The sequence below is a fragment of the Urocitellus parryii genome, chromosome 12 (genome assembly GCF_045843805.1).
Source record: "Urocitellus parryii isolate mUroPar1 chromosome 12, mUroPar1.hap1, whole genome shotgun sequence".
NCBI lineage: Eukaryota > Metazoa > Chordata > Mammalia > Rodentia > Sciuridae > Urocitellus > Urocitellus parryii.
Window position 1 is genome coordinate 43,826,530 of NC_135542.1, and position 26,295 is coordinate 43,852,824.

A 26,295-nucleotide genomic window follows, 5' to 3' on the forward strand; every position below is an offset into this window, starting at 1 on the left:
TATTCTCAGTTTCTTGTATTGGTCACAATTGCAAGACAGAGGAAAAATCTCTCTGTCACTGGCTAGAAACCTCACTGGGAGTCTCAGAATAGGCACAGGAAAGATTCCTACATTCACTCACACAATGAAAAATCCAGCATTGAGATGCCTGCCTGGCTTCTAGCTTGTTCTGACCATTGCCAGGGCCTGCTGGGTCCAGCATGGCTGAAGCAGACACTCTGAACAGGGAAAGCCCTGACAAGGTTTTCACCAGAGATAGAAGCAATAAAGGACTATTTAGTGCAGGCCTGCTGTTCTTAACTATGCCAGCAGCCCCTCCCTCATTCCAAGGTGGCATTCAACAGCTTCACTACCAGAATACTAACCCAGGCCCAGGAGATGCCAAATGTTTAGGCTTCTCCCACATCACTGCGGGCAGCTACCTCAGTGGACCTGGAGGAAGCTAGACAAATGCATGGCATATTTGTATGCAGACAAATCGGTGATTGTTCCTGGGGCTTATTCCTTTATTCACTTTTTCATTGAAGCAGGTATCTTGTGCCCTGCTCTGTGCTTTGAAGGATACAAAGGTAGAGAAAAATGGTCTGTTCCCCCTGGTGGTTTACCCCAATCTAGCAAGGCAGACCCAGACACATAGACATAAAATAAGAACAGGATAAGCACTATAGGAGAAGTACAAACGAAAGGTTAGAGAAGCACAGATCAGGGACAGATTCTAGCCTGAGTGAGCAAAGACATAATAGAGTGTGAGTTATTGGGGGCAGAGGCTGGATCTCTCTCTCTCTCTCTCTCTCTCTCTCTCTCTCTCTCTCTCTCCCTGTTTATCTGGGTCTGCACATATTGGATACCCAACCATTGTTAAGTTAAGCTGGCATGAGAAGCCTGGAAGCATGAAAAATTTGAATAAAAACAAGTAATTCAGTATGTCTGCGTACAGCACAGGGAGGAAGGTGTGTGGTAAGACATGAGCACTGGATGTTGGGGGTCCTTCAATGCCAGCCTAAGTCCACATGGTTACCTATAGGTAACCATGGACAGACAGATGTAAAAGAGTGATAGAAATTTGTGTGTTAGAAATGTCTCCATCAGGGTCTGGACAACCTTCAAAGGCAGGAATTGGGGTGTCTAGCTTTATTCTAGGGAGAAAATAAATTCGTGAGGACAGTGGTTATCCAAGCGTTCGGATGTGGATTTCAGCTTGTTGGAATACAAACCTCCTTTTAGAATGGCTTTGGAGAATCCAAAGACCCACGTACCACGGGCTCCTCTCTGAGGTGTAAGGGAGGCCTGACTCTGTGTATCTAATGACCTTGAGTTTGGAGGTGTTGCCTAGGAAGGCACTGGGCTCTGGCAGGCTGCATCCTGACCTGGGCTTGAGCGCCTGCCAGCCCTGTGGGTCCTGTCAGGACCTCTGGGGGCCAGGGCTCAGCTGTCTCGGTTGTCTGCTTCAGGTACTGAGAACACACCTGCTCTCAGCATCCTTGTTTTCTGCCTTGCCCTACCTGCTTTGGTCTGTGCCACCCCACGGTCCCTGGCCTTGGCTCTTCCTTGACTCTATGTCATAGCTCCTTGTTCCACCTGGATAAAGAGAATATTCACCTGCAACAGGGATCTCACAGGGGCTGGGGATGTGGCTCAAGCGGTAGAGCGTTCGCCAGGCATGCGCAGGACGCTGGGTTCGATCTTCAGCACCACATAAAAATTAAAAAAAAAAAAATGTTGTGTCCACCAAAAACTAAATATATATATATATATATATATATATATATATATATATATATATATATATTAAAAAAGTTCTCTCTTTAAAAAAAAAACAAACAGGGGTCTCACAACCAGACAACACTTTGGAAGACCAACATTGGACCATATCTCTTGTCATCTTCTTTGGGCCTCTGCCCCTCCTGGCCCCTCTCCCAGGTGCCCAGCCCTGGGCTCTAGAGCTACCTTCTCCCCTCAGAAAGGCAGCCCTGGCCTCCTTCTCTGCCCATCCCAGACTGAATTTTTTTCTTTTCTTTTCTTTTTTTTTACCCAAACTGAATTTTAACAGCTCTAATTGGATCCCTTAATGCTCAGGTTGGCTCTGTTGAAAAGCTTGAAGCTGGACAGATCTGGGATCCAATCCCAGATCATTAGTTACAAGACTCTGGGCAGGTCACCAAATCCTCAGCCCCTTCCCTGTTACACCAATAACACGAACCACATCACAGGTTGGTGAGAAGACAAGGAGTTGCTTCTGTAAAGCCTCCCTAAGGTGAGTGCTCCTGTAACAGTGACCATTCACTTTACTTGAGAAATGCCCTTCCAGCCCCTCCTACTGAGTTCTAGACACAAGAAAGAGATATCTATTCCTGGGCAGGACTTTCCTAAATCCTCTTTTTGTGCATGTCCATGCTGATTCCAGCAAATTGAGCAGCTGGCAGGGTTACAACTGAGTGCCAAGGAAGTGCTACCCCAGAGTGTCTTGGACCACCTGAGGGTTCAAGGCCTCCCCTCCAGAGTGTCAACCCTTGATGCTCTGTGAGAAGGGAAGATGGCATCTACACTGCAGAGACTGGTCAGTTGGACAGACAGAAATCAGCAGATACTCCTTGTTCTTGAACAGGAAGACTCAGGATTGCAAAGATGCCAGCTTTCCCTAAGTGAATGTCGCAGCTCAAAGCAGTCTCCATCAAAAGCTCGTTGGGATTTGCTTGGTTTGGTTGCTTTGCCAATTGACCTAATTACTTTGATGTTCCTCTGAAAGAATATATTTCCAATAATAAGCAGAAGAAAAGAAGAGGGAAGTCGATGCTTTCCAAATACTGAAATGTATTACAAGCTTATAATTAAGATACTATGTTGTTGACAAAAGTATAGGTTGACAGTCAAAGGAGAAAAAACCTAGATCAAACGTAGGCCCCCATAAACAGGATAAAGTGACATGTCAAGTCAGTAAAGAAAAAATGAACTCTTCATTAATTCCTATGAGAGTTTTCTAGCCATTATATTTATAAAATACACGTGACTATTCAAAGTTAAAGGAGAGAGGCAAGAATTAGAAGAAAGTATAGGGGAATATTCTGAATTCCAATGTGGGAAAAGCCTTCCAAAAAATGACACCCCAAACCAAAAGTCATTTTAAAAAATACTGATGCATTTAACTCTATAAAATCCTAACTTTTGTGTAGAAAAAAAAACACTAAAAACAAGCAAGTCTTCCCAAAGAAAATACAAAAGATACTCAATCTCACTAGAAGCCAGAGAAATACAAAAATGCTTGCGGAACAACATGGTACCATTTTTCTGCTGTCAGAGGAGAGATTTGGGAGAGAGCTCAGGCTCAGTGCTATTAAGAGTGCAGTACTAATTAGGACCTTAATTAGGCCCTGGACAGTCCTTTAGCAATATGGGTCAAAAATAAAATTTGTCCAGCAATCCATGTTTAGGTGAAAACCAGAATAACTTTATAAATAGAAAACTTTTACTAAGTCATTGGTAACAATGAAGGTGTATTAAATAATTGGTTGAGGGTTAAATTTTGGTTTCATAAGGCTGCAGGTATCATTCAGTGGTAGAGAGCTTGCCTAGTATGCATGAGGCCCGGGTTTGATCCTCAGCATGAAGAAAAAAATTGGTTAAATAAATTATGGAGCATGCAAACAATGGGATATTAATCAAAAAGAGGGTCATATGTTTAAAGCCAGTAGCATGACTATATTTTCATGATATATCACTGAAGGAAAAAAACCTGGTTAGAAATTGTAAATACACACACACACACACACACACACACACACACACACACGTGCACGCGAGAGCCTGTGTGTGTGTGTGTGTGTGTGTGTGTGTGTGTGTAAGGAGTGTGCTTATGAACGTGTGGAGCTCCGCACAGGCACATACTTAAACAATAACTAGAATAAAGGAAAGGCTTTTATCAGCATGATTCATTGCTGTATCCCTGATGTGTGGAACTGTCAGTGTTCAATAAATAGTCGCTGAATCAATGAATGAAATCCTAGAACAATGCTCAGTGTTAATAATGGCTGCCTCTGAGTGGTAGGATTTTAGATAATTATTCCTCGATTGCTGTCTTCATAAATGTGTTTAAGACCATGTATTCATAAATGTGTTTTATCTTTAGCATCAAAGAAAAATGCTATTTTCTGAAAACGGAAGTGCTTTAAAAAAACATAAACAATGAATCTCCTTCAATTATATGTTAAATAGATTACCCTTTGGAGAAGACTTATGAAAGACTCATGAAATAAAGAAACCAGCATTAAAAATAGCTCTTGGTTAATTTATTATTAAAAGTAAGGGGGAAAAAAGACATATACAGACCTGGAGGAAGGTCACCTTCACCTATTACATTAGTCAGGAAGCATCGAGGGCCCACTGTGTTCCAGGCACTAGAGATACATAAATAAGTCAGGCCTGCCCCTTCTCTGGAGGCAGCCGTGGCAGAGCTGGGGCAGAACTGGGGGTAGGTGTGCAAACACACCCTTCCAACGCAGGTCAGAGTGCTGCCATCACTTGAGGGAAAGCCACTGATGCAGCTTGGAGTAGGGGAGCTGGGGTCTGGGGTTCAAAAGAAAGAGCAAAGTGACAGAGGGCTAGTGGGAACCAACAAGGAGTGAGGGGAAGTCCTGGCAGAGAAGGAAATGTGGGCAAAGCATAGAAGAGCACTTTGGAAGGACTTCCTGTGGATCTGTTCAGGCTTGGAGGACCAAGGTGGCTAGAGAGATGAACTGGAGCTGGGCCCAAGTCCAGAGAGCCTAGGCCAGCAAAACGGCTTTGGCCTGCAGTGTGGGAGGGGAAGGTGGGGGAGCACCAAGCTGGGCAGGAGAGAAGTTCAGGGTTACATTTCTCTATATTCTAGCTCATTTTAGGGGCAGGTGCAGACAAAAATCACTGCTGCCTTCCTGAGTCTGGGCAAGAAGTGGGGTAGGTGGGGAAAGTGGCTCAGGGCTACTCAGCAGAGTCCCATCCTTGGATGAACACTCTGTTATTGTCATTTTGAAATTCTTTGTAGATTTTGAACAAAGGGGCTTCATAGTTTCATTTTGCTCAAGGGCTCACAAATTAGGTCGCAGGTCCTGGCAAGACCAGAGGCAGACTTTGCATCTCAACTGACCAGGAGAAAGGGCAGCACAGGATACTGTCTCTCTCTCCACACTGGCCTAGGAGTTCTTCCCAACACGTTGTCCAGAAAAGAAGTAACAAACCCAGTGGCAATGTGTACCTTTGCCCGGGTTGGAGAAGAAGCCCTGCAGTGCAGAAGAGAAAACGAGGCCAAGACAAAGACTCGCTGTGCCCCTGACACCTTCGTTTCTTCTCCAGGATGAGAGACCCTCGGGTAGGAGTGGGGAGAGGAGGGGCTCCAGGATTGTGGTGTATTTGTATGTTTTTGTTCTTCTGGGAGCACAGACACCATCCCGATAGAACATGGTTACCTCGCTACCAGAGTCATATAGTGTGGCTTGCAGATCCCCTGGAAGCCAGCAGGGCTCCCCTCTTCTGCCCACAGTCCTGCTGCTAAGGAAGTCACTGCTGCTGCTTGGCTCTGCCCTGTGGACAGACACTGGCTGGCAGTTGGGTCCAAGTGGGAGATGCTCAGCCTCCAGCTCCATGCACACGCATACGCACACACATATGCACATGCATGCACACCCACCTCCGGGCACAGGGGGTTTGTTTCTGCCACCATGAGGGTTTCCTTCTACACATCTCAGCTTTGCTAGCTGCTTAGCAACAAGCCATTGGGCAGAGCAGGGAATTAAATACCTCTCTGGCTGCTATAGTCACAGGGCTCCCACGGGAAGGAAAGGGTCACACAGAACGTCTGGGGCTGAAGGGCAAGGGCTGTGAAGCCCATCCCATCCAAAACCACGGGGACCAAAGAGTCAGGATGCTGGGGCTGAGCTAGGAATCGCAGAGGCCTGCTGGGAGTGATGCTCCAGAAAATAGAATCCCTACAGAAATCCGTGGGCGGCAGGAAGGCTGCAGGGATGGCTGATAACAGGTGGCTGGCAAAATGCAAAAAAATTGTAAATGTCTGCCATGGGATTCACCTTGGAAAGAGCCGGGTTCAAGTCATCCTTACGGCCATCCTCAAATATCTCATCCTGGTTTTCAGTTCTTGTTTTCAGAGTTTGAGGTCAGAAGCCCTCTCCCCTAGGAGACCTACAGCACCAGTGTGGCTTGCAGGTTCTCCAGTTGCATTTCCTAAATTCACATCTCAGCTTTGTTGTTTACTGTGTGCCCTTGAAAAAGTTACTTCATCTCTCTGAGCTGAAATTTCCTCATCTATGAGCCCTATCTCAAAGGTCTGTTGATAGGATTATGTTAAAACAGATAAAAGGACTTAAAATGATGTCTAGCACATGGGTGTCAATCAATGTGTGGCCAATTACACTTCTCTGGGATAAAGATACTCAGTCATTATAGACCACACAAATTGCAAAGTGGGCTATACCACAAACGTCCACATGCCGAGGGGAGAGGAAAGGAAAAGAGCTGCTTTTTTATTTTCATTTACTTGTCTACTTTTGAGCATCTTCCATGTGCTTGGCATCATACAAAAGGCTTCACACGAGTTTTTGCATCGACTGTCCAGCCACCCTGGGTGGGTCTTTGCAGACCCATGGAAACTGAGGCTCGGAAGCAGAGTGCTCTGCTCAAGGTCACACTTCAGAAGTGGAACCAGGGACTGACATGGTCCTCTGTAGCCCTCACTCATTCCCCTAGATAATCTGCCTCTCTTACTGCTCCGCGGAGAAGGGGAAAGATACTGATTTGTCTGAGTGGTCAGGATTTGCCAGAGAGCTCCTCCCTAAGGCGAAGTGTCAGGAATATGATGTAAAGCCAGCAGGGTTACCATAGCACCCCCTAGTGACAGTGCCTGGGATCAGGAAGTATTAGCCAGATTTTGGGTGCCACCAAGCCTGAGTACCAGGCACCTGGATTAGTAGGGCAACGTGGATCCCAGAGAGCGCCACACGTGAGCAGAAGGCCCAGCCTTCCTGGCCTCTGCGTGGCCTGAGAGACTCTGGACACCAGGGCAGGAAGAAAAAACCTCTGCTCGGGCCTGAGGGCTGCAGCCTGATCTCAGAGGCTCTCGGCTTTCCTGCTGAACAGAACCCCTGCTTCCCGGATCAGCAGAAGCCTAGGCTGTGACCTTATGTATTCTTGAAGTTTTGATGGTACAGTAGCCCATAATTAAAACGCATCCTTTGGCATTGTTAGCCCTGGGAGCTGTGGGGTTCAGGACCAAAGCCGTGAGCCATGTGCAGCTCCTGAGCACTTGGAATGTGGCTGGAAGGAATTGAGATGTTCCCTGCATATGATATACACACATATCTCAAAAACCCAGGTCCAAAAATAGGTAAAACACCTTATTAATAACTTTAATATTGATTCCAAATGGGAATAATGTAGTCGTGGTGTATTTTGAATATAGTGGGTTAAAACAAGTACATTATTAAAATTAATTTCATTTGTATTTGTTTGCCTTCTTAACATGGCTATTAGGAAATTCAAGTTACATGTGTGGCTTGAATTTGTGTCTCAAAATATCTTTTTTGCCAGGGAGGGAATGGGTAGGGCAGCTCCCAAGGTATTCCTAATAAGCCTTGCATTTCGAGGGTATTTTAGTGATCATAAAACATTTGCCTTTCTTTATGGATGGATCGCAGAAAGCCGTACCTGGAATGAGGACCCTTAAGCCATTTTGTTCCATATCCTGATTCATAGGCCAAGAAACAGGGCACTGAGAGGAGGAATGAATCTGACCCTCCAAGTGTCTCGCCCACCTCCACCTGGCCCCACTCCACCCCTGCCCCGAGGCAGGCTGACCATTCCCAGCTCCTCTTGCCCTGCCCTCCCCTCAGGGAAGGCCTGGGAGCTCTCTATCCCTGAGCCTGTGGAGGGGAGCCCGGTGCTTTCCCTGCAGACTCCGAGAGAGAAGTATGGAAGTGCAAGTGGAGAGCTTCCCGAGAGGCACCAAGGCTGCCACCACCTTTAATGCATAAATGAGGAGGGAACGAGGCAGGAGGAGGCTCCTCTGCCCAGCCCAGCCCTGTCTCCATCCTCCTGCCCCTGCTCCCCAGCTGAGCTCCCCTGGGCTTTGGTTCCAGCACCTCCTGCACTGCATGCTGCCCCCCAGCACCACACACAGCACAGTGTCTGCATTCTTCCTGCCGCCTCTAGGACCCATCAAATGCCACCCCCTCCAGGATGCGTCCTGGATCTCTCAGCCAACCTGGCTTCCTCCTTCAAATCCCAAAAGCCTGGAGAGTAAGCTCTTCTGCATGGAGTGTGGTCAGAAAGAGGCAGTTCCGGGTCCCATCTTGAGGAGTGCCTCAGATAAGCAGAACCACCCCTGAGCCCCTCCCAAGTCTACCGAGTGAGAATTTGCATCTTCCTAAGACACCCAGGAGAGGTGCCTGCACACTGAGGCTTGAGCCACCCAGCTCTGCACATGGGTGAGAGCAGGGCATGGTGTCCACAGTGTCCAGTGTCCGGTGTACATTGTTCCCACTATGGTCGGTCGCAGTCAGCATCTGGCACAGACACAGGCTTGTGATGGATACTCTAACCACAGGAAGAATGACCTTTTCTGAGTCCTGAGATTGATGCAACCCTTTCCCAGATGTGGTCCCACAACTCCCTCCCCGACTCACTGCTTAAATCATACAGAGCATTAAGTCAAGAACCCTGGGCACTGGCCAGAGCCCCAAGCCCTAAGCAATCTTTCAGCAACCTGCCTCTCCAAGTTTTGGAAGAGCTGCTATACCTCCTGCTCTGCATCTTGCTGGAGTGCATGCAGATGGTTCACTACAGGACAATGGAGATCTTGCACTTTCTGACCTCTGAGTTCCTATATTAGTTAGAGAGACACGGAATGTCTAGGCCCAGGGCCAAACTGCCTGAGTTCAAATTCTGCTACTAATACTTACATGTTCATGGGCAAGTGACAATATCCTGGTGCCTCTGTTTTTTTATCCATGTAATGGGAATAGCCATGTCACCAACCCCACAAGGTTGACAAAGGATTACATGATTAAGAATTGTTAATGTGCTTTAACCAGTGCCTGACACGGAAAGTGTAATAACGTTTAATTAAATCAGTACCTTTTGTCAAAGATGATGTTGAAAACAGCTGATTTAGAATCGTAGGAGTTGTGAGAGCCTCTGGGATTCATGGAGTGAAGGGCCACTTAATCCCTCAGAATTTCTCATGTTGTGCAATCTCTTTCCTCAACTGAATTACTGGTTCTGAGCACATTCAGACTCTGGTAGACCTGGCTCTCTATGGGTTTGAAGGTACTAAAAGGAAGGTTTAGATGCACCAGGATGCATTTGATGCATTCAGCCAGGAAACCCCACGCCATCATTGGCTGTCTGTGCTCTCCTTGGATGGCCTTTGCTGCTAATAACTTTGCCTGAGACTCTGACTCTGCTTCCCTAAACACAGGGAGATCATGGGCCACATTTGTGCTTTACTGCATCCCTCTCAGCACTTAGCCAATACCTGGCACACAGGTACACACAGGATGATAATTACTGACTGTTCATTCAATATATTTTTTCCATAAAAGAATGAAAGAACATTACCTCCTCTATATGTATGTTTTAATATTCCTCACTTCTTGGCACATATACAGAGTACAGCCTTGCCCGGACTAAAATAATGATGATAATAATAGCATCTTTGATTTGCTGAACACCTATTCTGAGCCAAGCACTGGGCAGGACTCATCACACACATTTATCCTCACAACATTATTAGTCCATCTAGAGAAGGGAGCCCACCGCCCGCCCCTCATTACCCAGCTCTTCTCTAGAGGAAGAACTGGTAGCTAATCCCAGTCATTCTGATTTGATTCCAATGTAAATGTAATGCATTTAAGCCCAGAAAGCCCAGTAGCCAATCCTCCCCCACCTCACTCCTGTATTCCTATGAAGAAACTAAGGCTTTGGAAAGGTTAAAACCCTTTGCCCAAGGCCCTATGTCTAGTAAACTGTAGAACTGACATCAATCGCAGACCCCGGGCATACCATCCTCCCTCACCTTCTGCATGGTATGTCTTCTTTGCTCTTGATCTGTAACCGGCTCTTGTCTTAGGCCTCTGATGGCAGAGATGGGACTTTGTGGAGTTTGTATAATTTGGGCAGAATTCAAAGTCAGGGCAGTAATGGAGGAAGAGATAAATATGGGGAACATGTTGGAGTTGGCAGGAAGACTCCTCCCTTCCAGGGAATGGAGGGCACACCTTCTTAGGCAGTTGCCCGAAAGATGTTCGTTTCTCACAAACATGTTCAACTTCTGCAGCTGGAAGCTCCCTACCTCGGGCTGTGATTGCTGTCACCAATTTTGTTGTAATACCTCTGTCTCCCTGGGATCCCAGGCCCACTGGCCTAGGGCAATTTTAATAGGATTCTGAGATTCAACCAGGCTGAGCAGTTTCATAATGGTCACTGTGACACTGTGAAATGACCGGGGGTGTAGGATGGAATGGGAATTGACCTTGAAGAGACCACTTCATTCTTGGTGAGGAAGGCGAATAAAATAAACAGTTTCAGAAGTAGTTGTGAATTTGTTGTTCCACCCACTTTGAGCAATGGACGAGAACACCTTTCCCCAACAGGCCACACCTCCACCAGCACCTCCAAAGACCCTGAACTCTTGCCTAGTTTCAAAACTCCTTTCACTTTAAACTTAATAAAACAGTCTTCTTTCTAATCTAGCAGAATGACTCTAAAGGAAAATGCTTGGCAGTTTCCACAGCATGATGTACTATTGACCTCCTAGTTTGGTGATAGATGGGAACCAACCACAAGTTGGTGGCTCAAGACTGTTCATCAAGAAATGTACAGGAAGAATCTCCTTCCTCAAATCAAGATGCCACTGACACAATCTGCAGGGGAAATTGTGCATTGGACAGAAGTAAAGAGAGTTCATTTGACTTTCAAGTCTATATAGGACCCCGACGATCCATTCGGGGTCTGTGACACTTTCAGTGAAGACAGGGTTTGAGATAGAAAGAAAGAGAATAGACTGGAATTTAGGTGTGTGTATGGAGATAAGATATAGACGTAGGTAAAAACACCCTAGATATAGGCATAGGGATACATAAAGAGATATTCACCTTCAAAATTTGATCCTATAATGAGGGCATGAGATACAAGGAACAGCAGAGATAGGCACTTTGGTTAATGACAAATCCAAAAACATGAAAGTACCATCCATTTGTAAATTAATTATTTTCTTTATTCTGCAGTATTTATTTATTTGTTTATTTGTTTGTTTGTTTTACTTCCAGGATCAGTAAAAGCTAAGGAAGATCGAAGCTTATCTGAATTCTCTCCCATTTTATTTTTTTTAACTTTTTTATTTGTTTTAATTAGATATACATGACAGTAGAATGCATTTATGCACTTTGATATATCATACATAGATGGGATAGAATTTCTCATTTTTCTGAGTGTACATGTTGTAGAATCACATTGGTCATGCCGTCACATACGTACATAAGGTAATAATGTCTATTCCGTTCTACTCTCCTTCCTATCCCCCCAACCCCTCCCCTCCCCTCCCTTCACTTCCCTCTACTTAATCTAAGATAACCCTATTCTTCTCTAGTGCCCCACCCCCTTTATTGTGAATTAGTATCTGTATATTAGAGAAAACATTTGGCCTTTGGTTTTGTGAGATTGCTTATTTTGCTTAGCATGATAGTCTCCAACTCCATCCATTTACTGGCAAATGCCATAATTTTGTTCTTCTTTAAAGCTGACTGATATTCCATTGAATATATATACCACATTTTCTTTATCCATTCATCTATTGAAAAACACCTAGGTTGGTTCCATAGTTTAGCTCTTGTGAATTGAGCTGCTATAAACATTGACATGGCTGCATTACTGTAGTACACTGATTTTAAGGCCTTTGGGTATAAATCGAGGAGTGGAATAGCTGGGTCAAATGGTGGTTCCATTCCAAATTTTTTAAGGAATCTCCATACTGCTTTCCATAGTGATCGCACCAATTTGGAGTCCCACCAGCAATGTATGAGAGTGCCTTTCCCCCCACATCCTCACCAACATTTATAGTTGCCAGTATTGTTGATGATTGCCATCCAAACAGGAGTGAGATAAAATCTTAGAGTAGTTTTGATTTGCATTTATGTAAATTGTATTTGTTGATCAATTGTATTTCTTCTGTGAAGTGTCTGTTCAGTTCCTTAGCCCATTTATTGATTGAGTTGTTTATTTTTTTGGTGTTAAGTTTTTTGAGTTCTTTATATATCCTAGAGATTAATGCTTTATCGGAAATGCATGTGGTAAAGATTTTCTCCCAATCTGTGGGCTTTCTTCTCACATTATTTATTGTTTCCTTTGCTGAGAAGAAGTTTTTAAATTTGAATCCATCCCATTTACTGATCCTTGACTTGACTTCTTGCACTTTAGGAGTCTTGATAAGGAAGTCATATCCTAGACCAACATGGTGAAGATTTGGGCCTACTTTTTTTCTATTAAGCGCAGGGTCTCTGTTCTAGTGCCTACGTCTTTGATCCGCTTTGAGTTGAGTTTTGTGCAGGGTGTCTCCCTCGTTTTACATCAAGGCAAATGAAGTCCTCAGAAAGAAGATGGCTTGACCTTAGCCACACCCAGACACACTGTCTCTTAGTCCAGCATCTTTTCCTTCACAAGTTGTTTCTGTAATCCATCCTGGTCCAATAAGCATTTATAAACCACCTACAGTATACAGCTTACACATGCACAGGGACCTGGTCTAGGACATAAATGAAAATTGCTTACCAGAGAGGCAAAAGCTCCTTTTCTAGAAATTTAGTCTAAGACAACTTTTCTTCTCAAATGATAGATGTAACTGTGCAAGCCGTGAGCTAATAGTACCTGCCTTGTGATAAAGACCGCGGTGCAGTGGAAAACACATCCTGTTCCCCAGCGGTGCAGTGGAGGGGCAGCTCTAAGAAGCCACTCAGGACCTGGGCGGCCCATGGGGCTGGGGTAGGATCTGTTCTTGACATCCTCCCAGGGAGCCCACGAGGGGAAGGAGCTCCCATCTGGGCTGCATCCACCCGATGCTTTGCATTGCTGGAGGGCAGGGACCAGGCCCAGTTTCTATGCTTAAGGCTTCTCCTCACCCTCCTCCAACCCACACAGAGCGCAGCATACAGCCTGGCACCACTGGGGCTTTTGCGAGGATCTGTTGAATGAACACTTTGGCAGGAAACTGTTTTTGGACTCACCATTTCTAATTAAGGGGAACTGTCTCTCTCCTCTTCCCATGCACGTGACGGATTGCATGTGCTGCTCTGGGATGATTCACCCCTCGTGAATCATCAGCTCAAGTAGTAACGAGAATAGTCTGAAGGCCAAATGGCGAGCCTTCTTTAGCACAGCTGGCGTAAGGAAGCTTCACCACTCATTTCAACCCTGTGGCTGGCCATTGCCGCTGGCTCCAGGGGCCTGAAAAACACCTGCTGCTGAGTCACTTGTTCATCTGACAGACATTTACTGAGTACCTACTGTGTGCCTAGCCCTGTACCAGAACCAGGGATTATTATGGTGACAAAAGCAAACCATTCCCTGGCTTCCAGCCAAATGGGAGAAAAGCATGAGCTAGCACCTATGAGCAACTGTGATAAGTGTCACCAAGAGGGGACCCAGTAATTAACATGCAATAAGGGGGGCTGACCTAGGCTCAGAGACGGCATTCCTGAAAAAAGGAAGACTGAAGTGAGGTCTGAAGAAGGAATGGGGTTAACTGAGCCAAGGGCAGAAAAGGAGCATTTCACCAAAGCCTAATCTCTCAGCATGGAAAATACTCAACTCAACGTGGATCAAGGACCTAGGATTAGACCAGAGACCCTGCGCCTATTAGAGGAAAAAAATAGGCCCAAATCCTCATTACGTCGAATTAGGCCCCGACTTCCTCAACAAGACTCCTAGGACACAAGAAATAAAATCAAGAATTAATAAGTGGGATGGATTCAAACTAAAAAGTTCCTTCTCAACAAAAGAAACAATCAATGAGGTGAAGAGAGAGCCTACCTTTTGGGAGCAAATTTTTGCCACACATACGTCAGAGAGAGCACTAATCTCCAGGATATATAAAGAACTCAAAAAACTTAACACCCAACAAACAACCAATCAATAAATAGGCTAAGGAGCTGAACAGACACTTCACAGAAAATATACATTCGATCAACAAATATATGAAAAAATGTTCAACATCTCTAGTAATAGAAATGAAAATCAAAACTACTCAAAGATTTCATCTCACTCCAGTCAGAATGGCAGCTATTAAGAATACAAGCAACAATAAGTTTTGGTGAGGATGTGGGGGAAGAGGTACACTCATACACTGCTGATGGGACTGCAAATTGGTGCAACTAATCTGGAAAGCAGTATGGAGATTCCTCAGAAAACTTGGAATAAAACCACCATTTGACCCAGCTATCCCACTCCTCCGTCTATACCCAAAGGACTTAAAATCAGCATACTACAGTATCATGGCCACATATGTTTATAGCAGCTCAATTCATAATAGCTAACCTGTGGAACCAACCTAGATGCCCATCAATAGATGAACGGATAAAGAAACTGTAGTATATATACACAATGGAATATTATTCAGCATTAAAAGAGAATAAAATTATAGCATTTGCAGGTAAATGAATGGAGTTGGAGAATATCATGCTAAGCAAAGTAAGCCAATCCCATAAAACCAAAGGCATTTGAATGTTCTCTCTGATAAGTGGATGCTGATCCATAATGGTGTGTCGGGGGTGGGGTGGGGGAAATGGAGGAACTGTGACTGGGCAAAGGGGAGGAGAGAAGGGGAGGGGGCACAGGGTTAGGAAAGATGGTGGAATGAGATGGACCTCATTACCCTAGGCACATGTAGGACTGCACATATGGTACGATGCTACATTGTATACAACCAGAGAAATAAAAAGTTGTGCTACAATTGAGTACAATGAATCAAAATGCATTTTGCTGCCATACATACCTAATTTAAATAAATAAATAATATTTTCTTAAAGGAGCATTTCAGACACCTGCAGAAGCCTGACAAAGCCCCCATGGCCTGCCTGCGGCCAGAGAGCAGAGTCAGGGGCCCAGAGTGAAAAAAGCCCAGGAGACAGCTGCAGAGTGGACCCAGAGATGGAGGCAAGACCAGAGGGTCTTGGCATCTGGGAGTAACCTTGTTCCCTCTAGAGTTGTGTGGAAGATGGTTGGGAGGGCCAGAGAGCAGAGCGAGGAGATGAGACGTGTGTATATGTTAGTGGGGCAGGAACGCTGCCAAGGCAACAAGGCCTGTCCTGGGCTAGGCCCCATGGTCACGAAGAGTTGGAGGCCACAGCCAAACACCAAGTTAACCCTAAAGGATACCATGCCACCATGCCATCAGCAGCCCAGCTCCTGAGCACTGAGACCCATCGCCAACCACATGCTTCCCAGGGTGCAGGAAGGCTGCTCAAGAGACTGGACCCCACGCTGAGAGCCCCAGCCCTCGGGGTGAGGAGTTGCAAGTCATTTGCAGGAGGTGGGCAAGCCACACAGGCTGAAAGCAAAGAGCAGGTGGATTGTGTGAGCCACAGACCCCTCCAGGTCCCCTCAGAGTTGCAGTGTGGCCAGGGGAGGTCAGGGCCCAGAGTCCAGGGCCCTATCTTCAGGCGGCTGCAGAAGGGGGAAGGAACTTCAGTTGTGGACAGTGAGGCTGGAAGAGCCAGGGCTTTGACAAACCAATGCTGGGCTTGGTCCCACCCAAGCCCCTTCGTGGAAGGACGGGAAGATACTTAGGATAATGGTCCTCCTTCAAGTCCTGACCTTCTGAAGAGTCAGCTGAGTCAGCCTGTGAAGAGGACCTTCCCCGGGCCTCAGTCACTCAGGGGATGATCACTCCTGTGTCGGGGCAGGACCTGAGGGTGGGTCCAAGCCCAGGCCATCTGGGGGGGCTGGAAGCCCTGTTGACCCCAGCAGGTGAAGGAAGTGACCTCAAAGCTGGAGCAACCATACCCAGGGGTGCGATACAGAAGACCCCAGCTTGGGGACCTGGCTGTGTGGGTTCACAGGCATCAAGACGTTAGAGAACAGAGTTCAGAACTGACTGGTAGCAGAGTTCTAACAGCAGCTGGGTCCTAGGAGGGACTGAGCACATGCTTCTCCATGACTGGTGGCAGAGCAGCCCGGGATCCTCCGATGTTTGGTCTCATCGTGAGCTTTACTTCTGGCCAACTGATGGGCAGAATCCATTCAGAGGGCTGAGGGCTGCCCAGCCGCTGCCAGGAGGGGCCGAGGGCAGAGCCCTGGAGAGAGACTGTCCTCCACAGTCGCCTTGCTGCTCCTGGCCCAGCACATCGGCCATCACAGGGGGCGGGGACAGGTCTGGCTCAAGGCTTGGCTTGCACAGACGACCCCTCCCCAGTCAGGCTGGGGAGCTGCTGGGAGAGCCAGGTTCCCCATCGTGTTGAGGCAGGAGGGCACCCGTGATGGTGGGAGAGGGGGTGGTTCTCAGAGGAAACGAATCGAGTCCAACTACCAGAGATGTGTAGTGTGAGAAGGTACAGAGGGGGGCTGGGGCGGGCTGCAGAGGAAGGTGCCCCGTGTTTTTAATCCATTCTTGTTCAGCCATCACACAGCCTTTCTGTGGCCACTGTGGTCTGTAGAGCTAAGGACAGGACTCACATTCGCCATAGCCATGTCTTGTACTGCTGGACAGAAAGGGACACAGGGATGGCCCACTTCTATAGGCTTTTGCAGTGAAGCTGATGAATCATGCAAAGAAGCCAGTTGTCTGCCGAGGGCTCCTCTCCTGCCCACTGGTCCATTGGTCCTTCATGGGAGGGGTGTGGAACAGGGAAGATCTGTGTGGTCATGAAAATTCCTGACCCTTAAATTCTAAGCTATGATGAAAAGCCACGAACTGTCAGCCACCTGCTTGTGGGGGAGGGGAGGGTGACATACTAATTTTTTTTTTTAAGTGTCAACCTCATTGTATCATCTCAGATACTTTTGTTTGTGGGTCTATATGCTTACAATTATCATAGGGGGATTTTATACTGATTTATGTGGTGGTTTAATTAATATGTATTTCCCCCACTATCCTTAATGCTCTATCTTCTATTTTTATTTTTATCTGCTAATATAGCTATTGACACATAGTAGCTGCTCAATAAATATTTGCTGAGTTAAAGACTAAATGAGTCATTCAAACTATCCCTTGGTGGCATTTTAAATTCCCTGCACTACAGGATGCTGCCAGCAGGTGAAGAGAAATACAGCAGAGAATTTCAAGCTTTAGAGGCAATAGAAGGCCAAGAGTTATATAATGCTTCTTCAAATGTGGATTTAGGTTTGTTTCCTTAGCTACTTGATCAAGACAAATCTCAAGGTGTAGCAGAGGTGGTCAGACAGATCTGCATTCAAATCCTGTCTCTGCCACAGACACCTGGAACCTTCATCTTTCAAAGGCTGTTTCTCATCTACCAAATAGAATTTGCAACGTCAGGTTTTGTTATAAGAACTAAAAAAGATAAAGAGCCCTTATAAATTCTGCATAAATAAATAGATGCAGTTTTTCAACCTCAACATGCTTTATCTGTTATTATTCATTAGTTTGTAGTTATTGTTGCCACCCCAAATTACTTCCATATCAACATTGAAATACAGGAGTTGAAGTAAAATACATAGGATTTACAAAACAAAACAAATTTTGAGCAACAGTTTGTGAAAAACACATGTCATTCTCAAGTCCCTGTTGTCCTCCAAAAGAAATGAGTATGGGTTCAAGACCCTGATTTCTTTCTAGAGAGATTAAAGGAACTGTGGCTTTATTTTTTCATGATGATAAATTCAGTTAGATTATTTCATCAAAAAAGGAGTATTTTCTGATTAGAAAAACTCAAAGCATTCAGAACAGTGTAGGATGAGTTTTCCAAAGAAATGACCCCTCTAGATATTTGAGGGCCCCTGAGCACACTCAGTTCTGCCCAAGGAAACATGTGGCTGCTGAAGTCAGTAAATAGACCTTCTGCAAGCCGCATGTAACTTTTATAGCTCAAAATTTGTGATCGATTTTTCTCTGAAGGATTTCCAGGTTTAAATTAATTTTTAATATACTGACCTAAGGTACCCAGCTATTTTTAGATAAAGCTGTCAAAGATCCCTTAACTTAAAAGTATGCTATGAGAAGGAAGTGGACGCATCCCATGCCAGGAAGCGACAGTAATGAAGAAAAACGCCCACTGCTCCCACGGCCCTGCACATCGGCAGGGAAACTGCATGCGGGGGACTCGGAATCTGCCAATGACTCCCCCCACTCTGCTCCCCGAGGGCAGATCTCAGGAACCAGCTGTACCCCGGCCCCTGACCATAAGGCAGATGAACACATTAGCAAACCGCACCCACCCAGAAAGGGAGGAAGGCCGCTCACGCACAAGGTGTGTGAAGAGCAAACTTGCTTAATTTGAATTTTAAAAGTTCAAAACTGTTCCGTTTCAAACTTAGCATTCGCCAGCCTGTCCTCAGCTCCATACCCTAAGGCCCACTGGCAAACGCATGGGAAGTGTGCTGAGCTGGTCAAAGAGGAAGGAAAACTTTTCCCACTGGAAAGGGCCCCCTCCTTGAACCACTGCTCATTTTCTGAGCTTTAGGAATGCTTTGCCCACTCCCGTATTCCAGCTCTTTAGCAGATAACATGACCATGGCCAACTTCAAGTTGAGTCCCCCATTAACTGTGTGGTCCCAGAGCAAGGGACTTTGAAGTATTGGTCTCTGCATCCCCAGCTCCTATGACAAGGGCCTGAGGTGGAAAAGGCCTCAGTGAATTTTGATGAATAATCACCCATGAAGCATAGCAGGAATGGAAGGAAGATGCGCAGACAATGAGGAAACAGAGGACAACACTGTCTTTCGCAGTCACAGAAAGATACATGTGATGAAAAGAGAAGTGGTCCTTGTTTTAGTAAGCTTTTTTTTTTTTTTAAATAACTGTAACAAAGAGACTTAACTGGAACAATTTTTAGGAGGAAAAGTTTCCTTGAAGGTTCACAGTTTTGGAGGTCTCAGTCCACAGGTGGCTGGCCCCATTCCTCACTGTCCAAGGCAAGGAAATAAGAACATCATGGTGGAAGGATGTGGTGCAGAGTGTGGTGGAGGGAAGCCGCCCAAGACATCACACCAGGAAGCAGATCGAGCTCTCTGCTCAACAAGGACAAAATATATACCCCAAAGGCACATCCTCCTCCCCTCCTCCCCTCCTCCCCTCCTCTCCACCTGCCTGCAGTTATCACTCAGTTAATCCTTACCAGGGGATTAATTCACGGATTGGGTTAGAGCTCTCATAACCCAATTTCACCTCCTAACCTTCTTGCACTGTCTGACACATTAGCTTTTGGGGAACACTTATCTAGACCATAGTAGTCCTCAAATTTTTATTTTCTGAGATAATACAATGATTGCTATCACCGTAAGCCATTAAAGGTTGGGGTAATGCTCTGCACTGTAATAGGAACTGAAACCCGTGGCTCTAAAGTGCTGCCCAAACACAACTCTACAAGCCTCTCCGGCCCCTGGAATACTTGTCTCCTCTCAGGGCCTCGTGTGCTGAATCCTTATGTGGAAAGGCATATTGATTTCTGGGGGATTGTTCTCCTTCCAGTGTGCTTTGGGGTGTAGGAGGAGGGTGAAGCTACACTGAGCACAATGCAGAGATGTTCAAGGAGAAATATGTACCCATGCCCCTAAAGGATGACAGCCATAGGGACACAGAGACAGCCGGCCAGCAGGTCCCCTTAGCCAGTAGCATGACTTAGAAAGAAATAAGAACACCGGCGAGCCACCTCAGTATTGCTGTAGCCCCTGTAGTTGCTGGTTTTATTCGCCCAGAAACAGAACCCCATTCCTGGCCTCTCCACTTTGAATAGCACATGGTTTGCTTTTGTTTTTGACTTTGAGGTATGTCCTCCTGTTGGAGGTCAGAACCCCCTGCTGTGTGTGATGGCCTAGGTTCCTGTCCAAAGAGACCCAGGCCAGCCCAGACTGACTCTCTGAGGTCTTGTCTCCTCTGGGTCTCTGCCTCCTTTTTCTCTGCCTGTCCATTTTCTGTCGCCCACGCACCCTCCATGACGGCTGGCTCTGTGAAGAAACCTCTTTATGTCTCTCGAAAATAAGCCCAGTCATGTTCTATTTTTAATGGGTTTTAAATGTCTGTTCTGCAAAAGAAAATTCCCTGTAAAAAGAAGTCAGAAACCAGAACTCACTGAGGGAGGAGGCGAGTTTGGGTTGGGCTCTGGAGGTGGAGGGGGAGAAACCATGTCCAGCAACCTCCCTCCAGCCCCCTGGGGAGAAATTTAGGCACCACCCTGCCAGGCTGCTACCTGCCTCAGTTGCCCCTGGAGGAGAGTGACCAGAGGGGCCACATAGGAGGAGCACTGGCACCGGGTGCTTGTTGACTGATTCCAGGCCCCATCAACCCCCAAATCACATGTCACCAGCCTCACCTGAAGGAAAGGGTTGGAACCTGTGCTTGAGGACACAAGGAGAGAAGGCCTCCCTTCTGCCTCCCACCCTCCCAGAAGCACCGGAATGGGAGCAGGCCCTGCCCCGGCATCCTCTGGCCCTTGGCTCTCTCTGGGCCAAGACCAAAGACCTTCACTTCCCTCCCCTGCTGACCTCTGACCTGTGTGTTCTGCTTTGCAGTTCTTCCCTTATGGAGATGCCTCCAAGTTCGCGCAGCATGCCTTCCGAACCTTTGACAAGAACGGGGATGGCACCATCGACTTCCGGGAGTTCATCTGCGCCCTGTCCATCACCTCCAGGGGCAGCTTCGAGCAGAAGCTCAACTGGGCCTTCAACATGTACGACCTGGACGGCGACGGCAAGATCACCCGGGTGGAAATGCTGGAGATAATTGAGGTGGGCTTCAGATGGGACTGTGCCGGGGGCAGCTGGCACCAGAGAATGGTCCCCCAAACAGCTTCCTAGGGCCTGTGCTTAGGTGGCTCCTCTTCTTCCCTGCCTGGAGCCATGCGGTCACACACCAGGCCTTCACTTCCCCTGCTTCTGTTCCCCACTGCAGCACAGAGCCTGGAGAAGTCCCAGAACCAGTATTGGGCCCTTCCTGCTGGCCTTTTAACCACCCACTCACAGACGACAAGGTCTTCCACAAACACAAAAGTCTGCTGCACAAAAAAGATGTTATTAGGCACTTTTCTGGGCCCTTGTGGCCCTGCTTTGCTGGACATGGTCCCCTTTTCCTTATACCAGCTTCCTGGGGTGGGCATCAGAGGCAGCCAGGGGCTCCAGAGTACCTCTCTCCAGATTCCCACCATTCCACAACGTCCTTGTTTGTTGTATTTGCAATTACCCAGCATTCCTCTGCCCTCTGCTCTGGCCTGGACGCTCCCTGCCCTCCCTGCATGCTGCACTCCAGGCATGCTAGCCTTGCGGGTTCTCCTCTAACCTCCATCTCACTTGGGCCTTCTCCTTTCCTCCCTCCCCCAGCATGCCCCACTGCCCCCTCCCTCACTGCCCTCATCTCTGCCCACACCTCCTCTCCCAGCAAGGCCTTCCTCCCAGCACTGCCACCCCAATGTGCCCGCCCCCACCTAGCCCAACTGACCTTCACCAAGAAGGCGTTCTGTCACAGCATTAGTCACCTACCCCCATGACCTCGTGTGAGAGAATGTCGTAGAACACACACCCCGAGGAGAAGGACTTGGTCAGCTCACAGCTGTACTTTCCTGGGACCTCACCCCATGCCTGCAGCAGCTGATGTAGGCCAGTGGCTTTTCCTGACTGTCTCAGTGTGCTGGCCCAGCCCTGTCCTGGCCACTACAACTTGGGGAAAGAAATGCACTACTTTCTGTAGGCAAGAGTCCATCCTGGAGCTGGGGTGAAGGGCACCCAACCCCAAGGGCAGAAATTTGGGAGGAGTGGGTCCCCAAATGAGAATTGGTAATGATGATAAGAAAAGCAGCCCAAACCCAAGTGTCCCAAACCCTCAGTGTCCACACTGTACTCTTACACCACTCCCTGCTTCAGATCAAGACCTTTCTTTCCCCAGCCTGCCCCACACAGAAAGATCTGGTTGCCGCCTCTAAGATGGGGCCCTTTCACTCACACCCTCTCTTAGGGGTCTGAACTCTCTGATCCTCCCTTGTAGCTACTTCCCTTCTATCTTCAGGGCTCCCTCCCCTTACCACATGCACAGTAAACTAGTATCTTAGCTTTCTATTGTCTCCACTTCATTCAATTAATATCCTCCCAAACTGGTTCTGAAAATACAGCATAAAAATTCTGAACATGTGACTTCATTTTTTCACCTTTCTCTCTCTTTTTTTTTTTTTTTTTTTTTGGTACTGGGGATTGACGTGGGGGCACTCAACCACTGAGCCACATCCCCAGCCTATTTTGTATTTTGCCGCAGTCCGGCTACAGCAAACTAATGGGGGGGGGGGGGAGCGGTGACAAGGAACTTGTGTAGATTGATACAGCAGGAGTGGGAGCCATTTATTGTAGGACAGGAGCGGTATTTATACATTCCACACAGCTTATCTTAATTAGCATAAACTAGATACATCAGTCAACCAATAAGAAATCTCCACACTCAATGGCTTGCTGGCGTTACTTCTCAAACCACTCCCTCTGGCAAAATGCCAGGCGCCATCCAGACTTGTTTACAGACTCTAACAGTATTTTATTTAGAGACAAGGTCTCACTGATTTCTTAGCACTTTGGTTTTGCTGAGACTGGCTTTGAACTTGCCATCCTCCTGCCTCAGCCTCCCAAGCCACTGGGATTGCAGGTGTGCGCCACCATATCCCCTCTACCTTTCTCATTCTTTAATCTTTGGTTCCTCTTCCACATTCCTCCTAGCTCTCATCAAGGTCACTATGACCTTCCTACACAATAGGCTTTTCTAAGTTTATTCCTCTTTTACTTGTCCACCCATCCAATTGATGACCAATCCCATCCTCCCCCAAACTCTTCTTGAACCCTTGTCAGCGCCCATCAGCCAAAGAACACACCTGCAGTGTCAGTGACAAGGTGAGTTTATTACCCCTTGCCCTGAGGCAATCGTGGGGAATTCAGTAAGAGGGTAGGTACTTACAGGATATGGACTTTTGTAAGGTAATTTGGGGTTGGAGGACTCAGGGAAGTAGAGATTCATTCTAGGTTGGGTACTTCCAGAGAGTGGGAATGCTTCTAGGATTAGGTACCTCAGCAAATTCCACATCAGGAAGGAAGACTACCCAAGACTCAATCTATAATTGGTGGAGAAGCTACAGTCATTTATATTAGCAGGGATTGGGATGCATGTTATTTCGTGTTTTGTCTGTGTTGAGACATAATTACAGAGTGATTCTCTTTTTATCTTACTCCATGATGGTCACAGTGTCCTGTGAAATTGGTCATGTTTTCCAGGCTTGGCAGTGATGACCAGGCTAGCTCACAGATGCAGGGACCCTGGGGACAGTACCAAGCCAGCTCCTAGATGTCCAATTTACAATTTACAATTAGATTTGGAGACTTGGCCATTGGTAAACTAGATAAGAATAGTTTAAGTGGAGTTGGGGGGTAAATCCCAATTGGAGCAGCCAAGAAGAATGGAGGAAGTACTGACAGTAAGCATAGAAAACTTCCTAAAGCTTTGCCTTAGGAGGAGAAAGGTGGACAATGACCTTACTACTGAATGTCTCAACAAGCTCTCTCTGCTCTGGATGAATAGATAAGAAAACATGGAGCTGGGGATATAGCTCAGTTGGTAGAATATTTGCCTTGCATGCACAAGACCCTGGGTTCAGTCCCCAGCACCACACACACACACACACACACACACACACACACGCACACACACACCAAAAAAAGGTATATATGCACAACAGAGTGTTACTCAGCCATAAAAAATAATGAAATTATGGATGGAACTGGAAACTATCATGTTACATGAAATAAGCCAGACTCAGAAAGCCAGTGTTTTTTTCTGATTTGTGGAAGATAGGCCAAAACTGGGTGGTGGGGGAGGGGAAAATCGGGGGGATTCCATCAAAACAGAAGAAAGATCAGTGGACTAGATGCAGGGGACTGAGGGGGAGGGAGAAGGGACAGGATAGGGGAAGACCGCAGAATGAATCTGACCTAACTTTCCTGTGTACGTGTATGAATATACCACAGTGAATTTAACCACTGTGCACATTCACAAGACACTAACTGTATATATGAAAGACTCCGACTGGTCAGAGTTAGGGCATTCCACAGTCTTGTGTAAGTGCAAAGTTGTTCTCCATTTCTCTGTGGAGCTTCAGCCCCTATGTACAGCGTGGTTTGTAGACACAGATTAAAGAGTCCCCTCTGCAGGTTCCTGGAGTGCTCTCTCTGCATAGCTCTCTCTCTGGTTAACTCTGCCTTCCCCACTCAGCTTCTGCCTCCTCAATTCAGTGAGAGGTAAGAGGTAAGACCACCATACTGTGCTGCCTGGGCCTCCTTCCTGCTCTGTGGTCCAGAAAGAACCCTGGGTGGGAAGCTGAGCCTCGGGGCTCCTCTCCTTCATTCCCCTCTTCTCAGGAATAGCAGTCCTGTGCTGCCAGTTGAAAACAACGGCTTCTTTTATTTTTGTCCCGTTTTCTAGTGCTCGGTAGAAGGCAAGTCAGTAGGGATGGCGCATGGTGCTTGGTCACAACTGACAGAGGAGTTCAGGCTTCTGCAACACGACACCACAGACTGGGTGACTAGTAACTGCAGGAATATATTCCTCATCCACTGGAGGCTGGGTGTCTGTGACCATGTCACTGGTGGATGGTGACGGCCTGCCTCCTGGGCCATAGAGGCACTTGGCTGTGTCCTCAAAAGACCTGGGGGTAGGGGCTCTCTGAGGCCTCCTTCCTAAAGGCACTGCCCTCATGACCCAGTCACTTCCCACAGACCCCACCTCAAAACCATCAAATTGGGGTGAGGATTTCAGCACAGGAACTTGGGACACAGAGATTCAGATCACAGAAGGGAGCTTGAGGAGTCAGACCCTGGGGCTGCCTTGGTGTTTGTATGAAAAACAACAGTCTGCAGGAATGACTGAGCCCGTAAACACCTGCCTGCTTCCTTTCTCTGGGTAAATACCCAGAAAATGGCAGTGACTCCTGCAGACTATCTTTAGGCTTCTGTTTTATTTTCCTTCTAGACTTTCCTCAAAAATCTCAGCTCTCAGCCCTTTCCACCTAGCCGGCCATGCCCCAGCTCCAACCCCTTTCCCCTCTCATCACCACCATTCTGCCAGGTTTGGGCCCTATCACCTGAGCCATTGTATATCTTCCTGTCTCCAGGTCCCCTTTGCTGAGCCACCTTGACCAATGCACTTCCAATAATAATGTTTGCATTATAGCATTTCTGTCCTTCAAAAGCTTCTCATGCATTGGACCAAAAACCTTTCCAGAGCAGGACTATGTGCCCCCAGGCACAGCTCTGCAGCTCTGCAGCTATCTCAATGAGATCCCTCGGTTGGCATTCCTCCTAGCGCCAACTGGTCTGACCACCTCTGTCTCCTCACCCATGATACGTGCCTGGGTACTTAGGCTCAGAACACTCCTTCTGCCTGGAATGTCCTTCATGGCCCTGTGCCCACCCGAATCCCCTCATCCATCCAGGTCTAGGTTCTCTGGCCTTGTTCAAGATGCTTTCTTGGCCTACTTCACCCCAGAATTCTTACCGCCTGTTGGCTCCTGCGGCTTGTTGTTGACCATTCTCTAAGGGCCAGTTTCTCTGCGAGGTGGAAGAGAGAGGGATATGAAAAGACACAGCCTGCTTTCTGAGAGCCTACTGACCCAAGAGCCTGTCCCCAGAGAAGAGAAGGGGCCCTGAGAAGAGTGAGGATGTGCTGGTATTGGAGGAGGGACCATGGGGAAGAAAGAAGAGGGAAGGACAGACAGTGCAACCTCGCTGAGGGACAGCATGTCTGACCTGAAGCGCTGGGACCAGAGCTAAGTAAGGGTCTACACAGTCTGGTGATTGGAAACGTAACTGAGACTTAATTATTTCTTCTCAGGAAGCAGAGTGGTAACATATCCTGTTTGAAAAAAGAGCATACTAAACATCTGGATGCTCGCAGGGTACCCCATGAAGTATATGCCTGAGGGAGGGTCCGAGAGTCACTGATGGCCCTCTGACATTTGGTTTTGAGTCTGGGGTGCCCCTCCCCTGCCTGGGTCTCTGCATGGGGAAGGTCCTTTCTGGGTCATCATATTCAGTCCACTGCAGGGCTGCACCTTGGCTGCGGTCAATGAGACC

At 47.1% G+C, this 26,295-nt stretch overlaps 1 protein-coding gene across 2 annotated transcripts in view; it reads left to right on the forward strand.

The window, feature by feature from the left end:
* Positions 1 to 26,295, forward strand: part of Vsnl1 (visinin like 1) — a 60,978-nt gene that overhangs the window by 32,438 nt on the left and 2,245 nt on the right. The window contains exon 2 of one of the 2 annotated variants that reach the window (XM_077791997.1): positions 20,716 to 20,931. The exons of the other annotated variant lie outside the window; for it this stretch is intronic. Within the exon in view, the coding sequence (XP_077648123.1) occupies positions 20,716 to 20,931 (216 nt within the window). The remainder of the gene's footprint in view (positions 1 to 20,715; positions 20,932 to 26,295) is intronic. 2 annotated transcript variants of the gene reach the window in all.